Raw genomic sequence first — 9,199 nt, 5'->3', positions numbered from 1 at the left:
AAGCAGAGGTTTGGGGCAAACAGAGCTATGTGTTTATTCTAAATATATAGCTCTGGGGGGCAACTATACCAACACCTAGTAGTGTCTGTGATTGTGATGTGGCCCTCAATTGAATAAGTGCACTTACAAGACTAGATACTCACATATTTCCTTTTCTCTTTCAACAGCTTGTTGCTAGAGTGTGCAGATGGGCCTGTCCTGTGTGAGTAAGCTGGTCTCCGGTGTGCCCGTACATGGGAGATTGCTGGCCTGCCTAAGTGTGACTGGTCAGAAAATGTCCTACGGATCCTGTAATGAAGAAAATGTATATTTGGAAACAGGAATGGCCATGAATGTAGAGTTGAGTGACTGACTAGCTTACTGTCATTGGAATTGATTGCTGAAAAATGACATTGTACAACTACACAATGTGGAGGGCCCATGAAGACAATATGCCCTCTGCTGGCGATCAAAAAAAAAGAAGCATAAATCACCATGCATCTTCCTCTTTATGCAAGACATGTAGCATCCCAAAAAAAGAGAGTCCACATTGCTTTACAAATAGATTTCTATAAGGATACGATATTCAGGTGAGGTCGGTTTGATGTGTCTACCACCGCCTACAGCAGAAACGTAAATGACACTTGGACAAATATAGCAGATAAAATCGAATCAAATCAAATAGTTTCAGTCACATGTGCCGAATTACAACAGGTGTAGACCTCACAGTGAAATGCTTACATACAAGCCCCTAACCAACGATGCATTTTAAAAATTAATAAATTGGCAAAATGTGTTTATATTGACAATTCTGTGAACTGTCTTGTGCACGTTTTAAATTGGCACCATACCTGTTAGCAAAGAGGTCTGCTAGAGATGACGTCCAGGAGCTTGCAGGGATTTGTAGTCTTGCATGATGTCCACTTTGACACTAATTACCATTTTCAAATCTGAGAGTAAATACAATATATTGATACATACACCTTGTCCAAGAGATTTATATGGCTATCAAAACGTCAAGCCAGGGTATGCCTATACAAAACACAGCCCTTATTTTAAATGTTTCTCAAATTCCCTATGGGAAAAGTGTATGGTGGAAAAACAATTGGAACCATTTCCCTGTTTGACCGCTAGGTTTTATGGGTATTATGACACCTCCACTGTCGGGCTCTATTCCCAGTTATAGAACATTTCTAGCCAAAACTCTATTCTGACTAAACCATGTGGTATGATATTTGAAATGACAGATTTGATTAAATGAATTACGCAAGTGACTGGAGCTTTACACTTTGCACTTAATCTGTGCCGGTTTGTGCCATTGTGTGCATGTTTGGCTCCTTCCCCTGCCTCCCCTCTGGAAGTCCCTACCATGGGGGCGGGGTCTGCCAGGCTCTGCCCAACCACTAGGGGTGGAGACAGGGGCTTGTGGTTGTTATACCCTCAGGCTGGGCAGGGGAAGGGGGTGGAGCCCCAGGAGCAGGGTGGCGGGTGGGGTGGGGCATAGTGGGGGCCGGGTGTAGGAAAGGAAAAGTTTGACTGGGTGGTATGACAGGGAGTCCCGTCATTTGAGTCAGGGCACACATGCCTCAGCAGTGAGAGGCTCCACTCCCGTTGATTGGCCAGCATCCCAGGGTAGACGCAAAGACAGAGAGAGAGAGAGAGAGAGAGAGAGACTGAGAGGACTGAGAATAAGAGAAAAAGGGGGAAAAGAAAGACAGCAAGAAGACAAGTAGACTAGAAAGTGGGAAGAGGAAAAGCTCCAAAGAAGTGGAAGAGTAAGTGTCCCTTCATAGAAAGGAAAAGTATTTGTATTTGACTTTTGGTCAGGGTGGCCCCTTAAAGTTTGTTCTCCCGGTAGTCTATTTTTATCCTCAGTGAGCGTGAGAGCTGAGCGGTGTGTGTTTGGACTTGACAGCCATGGCGGATCCAGCAGGCTTGCAGCAGGAGCGAGTGGCTCTGACCGAGGTGTCTGACGATGATGAGGAGGTGTCCCTGGTAGCCGCAGCGGTCCAGCCCGCCACCGACAGCGATGAAGACGACATTTCAGAAGAAGTGGACCTGGTGCTGGCCACGAGCTCGGGCACCAAGAGTGAGGCGCAGGTCAACGGGGTCATGGTGCTGACCCTGCTAGACAAGATCATCGGGGTGGTGGACCAGATTCAGCAGACCCAGAACGGGCTGGAGGCCAGACAGCAGGACATGGAGAAGTCTGTCTCTTGCATCCAGGGAGAGCTGGCCAAGCTGTCCAAGAGCCACACTGACACGGCCAACACCGTCAACAAGATGCTGGGCAAGGTACGCAAGGTCAGCGTCAACGTGAAGACGGTCCGCACCAACCTGGAGAAGCAGGCGGGCCAGATCAAGAAGCTGGAGAGCAACGAGAACGAGCTGCTCAAGAGACGGCACTTCAAGGTTCTCATCTACCAGGTGAGTGGGAAACAGAGGGGTGTGTGTTCATACATGTTTACCAACAGGCTCTGAGGACAGGCTGAATACAGGTGTGCTATCTGTATTTGACCAGTTTGCTACAGCAGGAAAGTAATCCTGCTGGAACAGGAAATGTGAAATAGTAAATGGATTAGAATTCATGGACATTTTTTGGAGGGGTTGATACATTTTTAGTTAGGATAAATCAAGTCTGACATTTCTTAAGTGGAAATGACAAACTTTAGAAGCCTTTTTGTAAGTCGCTCTGGATAAGAGCGTCTGCTAAATGACTTAAATGTAATGTAAACCTTGAATACAATACAATTTTCATTTCCTGCTGCGCAGGAAAATTCTCTGCAGCAACAGAGTGATAAAATGAAGGTAGCATATATGTAGTTTAGTAATGCTTATCCATGAAAGTTATTAGAAAGTGTTAGCAGTGTATCAGTGTTTGAGTGGATCAAAAGATGGATACACAGCCACTTGTGTATGGTAGATTGTAGCAGTGGTTTGCGGTAGGCTGCTTCAGATGTGAGGTGGAGAAACCTTGTACAAGACCACTAGATTCCACCACAGGGTTGGGTGAATTCTCCATGATGCATGGGGAAATCATGAGCCGGTGCGAAATACACTCTGAACTTTATTATAACGTTACAGCAACTGTTTTAACGTTCTCTCACCAGAGGGAGTGGCTCCTCACTCAGGGGTGAGTTTACCCTAAACTGGTACTGCTCTAGCTGGTATACTTGGCCAAAGCTATTCGGCCTCAGGCTTTCCATGACCGGTGAGTTATTTAGGACCAGTGAAGTATTTAGACCAGTGAGTTATTTAGACCAGTGAGGTATTTAGACCAGTGAGTTATTTAGACCAGTGAGGTATTTAGACCAGTGAGTTATTTAGACCAGTGAGTTATTTAGACCAGTGAGGTATTTAGACCAGTGAGTTATTTAGACCAGTGAGTTATTTAGACCAGTGAGTTATTTAGACCAGTGAGTTACTTAGACCAGTGAGTTATTTAGACCAGTGAGGTATTTAGACCAGTGAGTTACTTAGACCAGTGAGGTATTTAGACCAGTGAGTTATTTAGACCAGTGAGGTATTTAGACCAGTGAGTTATTTAGACCAGTGAGGTATTTAGACCAGTGAGTTACTTAGACCAGTGAGTTATTTAGACCAGTGAGGTATTTAGACCAGTGAGATATTTAGACCAATGAGTTACTTAGACCAGTGAGTTACTTAGACCAGTGAGGTATTTAGACCAGTGAGGTATTTAGACCAGTGAGGTATTTAGACCAGTGAGTTATTTAGACCAGTGAGGTATTTAGACCAGTGAGTTACTTAGACCAGTGAGTTATTTAGACCAGTGAGGTATTTAGACCAGTGAGTTACTTAGACCAGTGAGTTATTTAGACCAGTGAGTTATTTAGACCAGTGAGTTACTTAGACCAGTGAGTTATTTAGACCAGTGAGGTATTTAGACCAGTGAGTTACTTAGACCAGTGAGGTATTTAGACCAGTGAGTTATTTAGACCAGTGAGGTATTTAGACCAGTGAGTTACTTAGACCAGTGAGTTATTTAGACCAGTGAGGTATTTAGACCAGTGAGATATTTAGACCAATGAGTTACTTAGACCAGTGAGTTACTTAGACCAGTGAGTTACTTAGACCAGTGAGTTATTTAGAACATTGAGTTATTTAGACCAGTGAGGTATTTAGACCAGTGAGTTATTTAGACCAGTGAGTTACTTAGACCAGTGAGGTATTTAGACCAGTGAGTTATTTAGACCAGTGAGGTATTTTAGACCAGTGAGTTACTTAGACCAGTGAGTTATTTAGACCAGTGAGGTATTTAGACCAGTGAGATATTTAGACCAATGAGTTACTTAGACCAGTGAGTTACTTAGACCAGTGAGTTACTTAGACCAGTGAGTTATTTAGAACATTGAGTTATTTAGACCAGTGAGGTATTTAGACCAGTGAGTTATTTAGACCAGTGAGGTATTTAGACCAGTGAGTTACTTAGACCAGTGAGTTATTTAGACCAGTGAGGTATTTAGACCAGTGAGATATTTAGACCAATGAGTTACTTAGACCAGTGAGTTACTTAGACCAGTGAGTTACTTAGACCAGTGAGTTATTTAGAACATTGAGGTAGTTAGGCCAGTGAGTTATTTAGACCAGTGAGTTACTTAGACCAGTGAGTTTCTTAAACCAATGAGTTATTTAGACCAGTGAGTTATTTAGACCAGTGAGGTATTTAGACCAGTGAGGTATTTAGACCAGTGAGGTATCTAGACCTGTGAGGTATTTAGACCACTGAGGTATTTAGAACAGTGAGGTATTTAGACCAGTGAGATACTTAGACCAGTGTTTTTCAGCTCAGGACCCCGAGGACCCCTAACCGTACAGATTTTTGTAAGTCGCTCTGGATAAGAGCGTCTGCTAAATGACTTAAATGTAATGTAATGTAAATGTAGGCCCGGACAAAAACACCTGATTCAACTCATTAGAGGGCTTGATGATTAGTTGACAAGTTGAATCAGGTGTGCTTGTCCGGGGGCCACAATACAAATGTGTAAGGGGGTACCCGAGGACTGGAATGGAGAAACACTGATTTAGACTACAGGAGAGGAAGCTAATTCTTGAGAGCCGAATGCTGATGCGATGGTGTAATTTATCATTTGAGATGTGTGTGTAACGTATACTTTCTTGTAAAACATAATGTCAAAGATTTCAACATTGGAGTTACGTGCATGTGTCCCAACTTAGGATTCAGCCCTTTCTGGAAAAGCTCCAAACACTGTCTATCAACAGGAAATTATATTGCACATATTGGCTATCTATGTTAAGTGTGTTAGTTAGTAGTGATACTCATCTTAGCCCCACTGGACACATACTGGTTGAATCAACATTGTTTCCACATCGTTTCAATGTAATTACGTTGAACCAACGTGGAACACATGTTGAATTGACGTCTGCCTGGTGCTGTAGTTTGAATGAAGAATGACAAATGGAGTGAGTTCATTGACCTTTCCCAGACCATAGTGTCTCATGGTTGACCAATGCGGCTAATGCTATATAAAGCCAGACCTGTGGGCCCAAATCATAATATGACACCATAAACACAGTAGTACCGGTGGTCCACATGTGATTAAGCCAACGCCCGACCTATGACGACTGACTGTGACAGATAGTTGAAAGCCTCAACACAGTGTGAGATGAAGACGTAATTTTAGTCCTGAAGCGGTGCCATGCTGTCAATTCATCATGGCCTAACTGGCTGGAAAACCCACAATAACGCTGTGTGAATATAGAACTGTGGAAAGAGTCAACTCTACTCTACTATAAGTAGTTGTAGCCTCCAACTATATGCTCTTCGCAAGGCTAACCAAGCTGCTGTCAAAGCGTTTCTTTTAATTCCGTGTATTTTTGTACTCACTTTCTGCATTACCATTGATTTCCAGAGTTACAATTTATTTGTTTACAGTATGCGCTTGGGGGTATTTATCTTCTTTTTACTTGAGCGTATACAGTGAGTGAAGATACAGTACTTATATTGTTTCATGCTCAAATAATAACTTGCTTATGCCCTGGCATGTATTCCTACATTCCTCCCTTACATGTACAGTTGAAGTCAGATGTTTACACACACTTAGGTTGGAATCATTAAAACTTGTTTTTCAACTACTCCACAAATGTCTTGTTAACAAACGATAGTTTTGGCAAGTCGGTTAGAACATCTACTTTGTGCATGACACAAGTCATTTTTCCAAAAATTGTTTACAGACAGAATATTTAATGTACAATTCACTGTATCACAATTCCAGTGGGTCAGAAGTTTACATACACTAAGTTGACTGTGCCTTTAAAAAGCTTGGAAAATTCCATAAAATGATGTCATGGCTTTAGAAACTTCTGATAGGCTAATTGACATAATTTCAGTCAATTGGAGGGGGACCTGTGGATATGTTTCAAGGCCTAGCTTCAAACTCAGTGCCTCTTTGCTTGACATCATGGGAAAATCTAAAGAAATCAGCCAAGACTTCAGAAAAAAATAGTTGACCTCCACAAGTCTGGTTCATCCTTGGGTGAAGTTGAAGGTACCACGTTCATCTGTACAAACAATAGTATGCAAGTATAAACACCATGGGACCACGCAGCCGCCATACCGCTCAGGTAGGAGACGTGTTCTGTCTCCTAGAGATGAACGTACTTCAGTTTGAAAAGTGCAAATCAATCCCAGAACAACAGCAAAGGACCTTGTGAAGATGCTGGAGAAAACAGGTACAAAAGTATCTATATCCACAGTAAAACAAGTCCTATATTGACATAACCTGAAAGGCCGCCCAGCAAGGAAGAAGCCACTGCTCCAAAACCGCCATTAAAAAAAGCCAGACTACAGTTTGCAACTGCACATGGGGACAAAGATCTTACTTTTTGGAGAAATGTCCTCTGGTCTGATGAAACAAAAATAGAACTGTTTGGCCATAATGACCATCGTTATGTTTGGAGGAAAAAGGGGGAGGCTTGCAAGCCGAAGAACACCATCCCAACTGTGAAGCACTGGGGTGGCAGCATCATGATGTGGAGGTGCTTTGCTGCAGGAGGGACTGGTGCACTTCACAAAATAGATGGCAACATGAGGAAGGACAATTACGTGGATATATTGAAGCAACATCTCAAGACATCAGTCAGTCAGAAGTTAAAGCTTGGTCGCAAATGGGTCTTCCAAATGGACAATGACTCCAAGCATACTCCAAGTTGTAGCAAAATGGCCTAAGGACAACAAAATCAAGGTATTGGAGTGGCCATCACAAAGCCCTGACCTCAATCCTATAGAAAATTTGTGGGCAGAACTGAAAAAGCGTGTGCAAGCAAGGAGGCCTTACAAACCTGACTCCGTTACACCAGCTCTGTCAGGAGGAATGGGCCAAAATTCACCCAATTTATTGTGGGAAGCTTGTGGAAGGCTACCTGAAACATTTGACCCAAGTTAAACAATTTAAAGGTAATGCTACCAAATACTAATTGAGTGTATGCAAACGTCCCACTGGGAATGTGATGAAAGAAATACATGCTGAAAGAAATAATTATCTTGTAATGTTCGTCGTTAAGGGTAGGCGTGATTGAAGTTCATCATATTTTATTAAAAATGTGAACCAGCCCCCAAAAAATGTAATACAATGAATGAAACGCTTCATCGCGCAAAAATACATGCAACCAAACAAAGACAAGATCCAACAACTGAAGGTGGAAAAAAGGGCTGCTTAAGTATGACAACGATAGACAGCTGCCTCTGATTGGGAACCTCTGAACAAAGAAAAAGAAAACCATTGGGAACCAATACTAGGCCAACAACATCTTTTTTTTACATTTAAGAAAAATCCAGAAAACCATTCAGATGTGGAACAAAAAATAGTGCATCTAAATATTTTAAGAGTACTTTATCCTACCCTTAATCACTCCGGACCCTGACCACCATAACCAAAATATAGAGAATAAACAGGCCCTTATTTGGGTGTATGATCAGAGCCTGGAGGTACCAATGTCAGGGCGCACCATGGTCTTGTACATCTTCAACTGGAAGCCAGTGGACTATATTATTCTGACATTTCACATTCTTAAAATAAAGTGGTGATCCTAACTGACCTAAGACTGGGATTTTGTTTACTAGGATTCAATATCAGGAATTGTGGAAAAAAGTTTAAATGTATTTGTCTAAGGTGTATGTAAACTTTCTACTTCAACTGGATGGCTGTCTCTTTGTATTGCCTTCTCCATAGCAACAAGCGGGGGTACCTTTCCCTGTGTCTCAATACAGAGTAGCCTAATTACATAGTACCCGGCTGTATACCTCCCAGTCACACCACTCCAGTGTACATACATAATGTCCTAGTCAAGCAGAGGGATTCCGTTATGATGAGTGAGGGAAAGGGAAGGGAGTCTGAACAGTCCATCTCTCTGTGGCAGCCTGCTACTCCATGGGCTGGTGTTTTTTTAGCCTTGCGTGCTGCAATGTCTGTCTAATGGCTTGCAGCTGGCAGCCTCATGACAGGGCGAGACTTTGGGTAGTTTGCAACCTGGCTGGGGGCAAGTTCTGTGATGTCTTGTCTCCTATTCAGACCTGTGTACAAATACATGTGCTATTTCAGTATCTGGTATTTAAAATACTTTTTTTTGTGTATTTGAGTATTTTCCGATACACAAGTACATTTATTTGAGTATTTTAATGGTTATTTGTAAAAAATAAAAAATAAAAAGAATAATAAAAATAGTATAAATAATTATATTTCACAGCATTTTCAAATACACTCAAATACTATTTTCAAATATCTGTGTTAATTGCATGGGAGTGTTTTTGAGTGAGTGTTTTTCAGTATTTCAAATACTTTCCAAGTACATTTCCAAATGCATAAAAGTATTACATTTCTTGTCTTTTCAATTAAATAATATAATATAATAATAAATATAATATATGCCATTTAGCAGACGCTTTTATCCAGTCATGTGTGCATACATTCTACGTATGGGTGATCCCGGGGATCAAACCCACTACCCTGGCGTTACAAGCACCATGCTCTACCAACTGCCATGCTCTACAGAAGGACCACACTATAGCTGAATACTTACTTTGAATGTATGTGAAAGTAATTGAGACATTTTAAATTGTATTTGAACCCAGTTCTGCTCTTATTAGCTGGCATGATTACAGTACAGTATATCAACCAGAGGAGAAGAAAGCAGAGGAAGGACCTATTTAGAAAATCTATTTTTGCCTAATGCCTAAATTATA

At 41.7% G+C, this 9,199-nt stretch overlaps 1 protein-coding gene across 2 annotated transcripts in view; it reads left to right on the top strand.

Annotated features, from left to right (window-relative positions):
• The first annotated feature begins 1,537 nt into the window (after positions 1–1,537).
• Positions 1,538–9,199, top strand: part of LOC124016030 (caveolae-associated protein 1-like) — a 31,115-nt gene continuing 23,453 nt past the window's right edge. The window contains exons 1-2 of one of the 2 annotated variants that reach the window (XM_046331549.1): positions 1,538–1,754; positions 1,895–2,406. In XM_046331549.1, coding sequence (XP_046187505.1) covers positions 1,897–2,406 — 510 coding nt within the window. In that variant the 5' untranslated portion in view covers positions 1,538–1,754; positions 1,895–1,896. Of the gene's footprint in view, positions 1,755–1,837; positions 2,407–9,199 lie in introns of both variants that reach the window. The other variant, XM_046331548.1, reaches the window with a different exon arrangement.

This window comes from Oncorhynchus gorbuscha, linkage group LG26 (genome assembly GCF_021184085.1).
Source record: "Oncorhynchus gorbuscha isolate QuinsamMale2020 ecotype Even-year linkage group LG26, OgorEven_v1.0, whole genome shotgun sequence".
Taxonomy (NCBI): domain Eukaryota; kingdom Metazoa; phylum Chordata; class Actinopteri; order Salmoniformes; family Salmonidae; genus Oncorhynchus; species Oncorhynchus gorbuscha.
The sequence above is the reverse complement of the archived record's forward strand: the minus strand, read 5'-3'. Positions and strand labels throughout refer to the sequence as shown.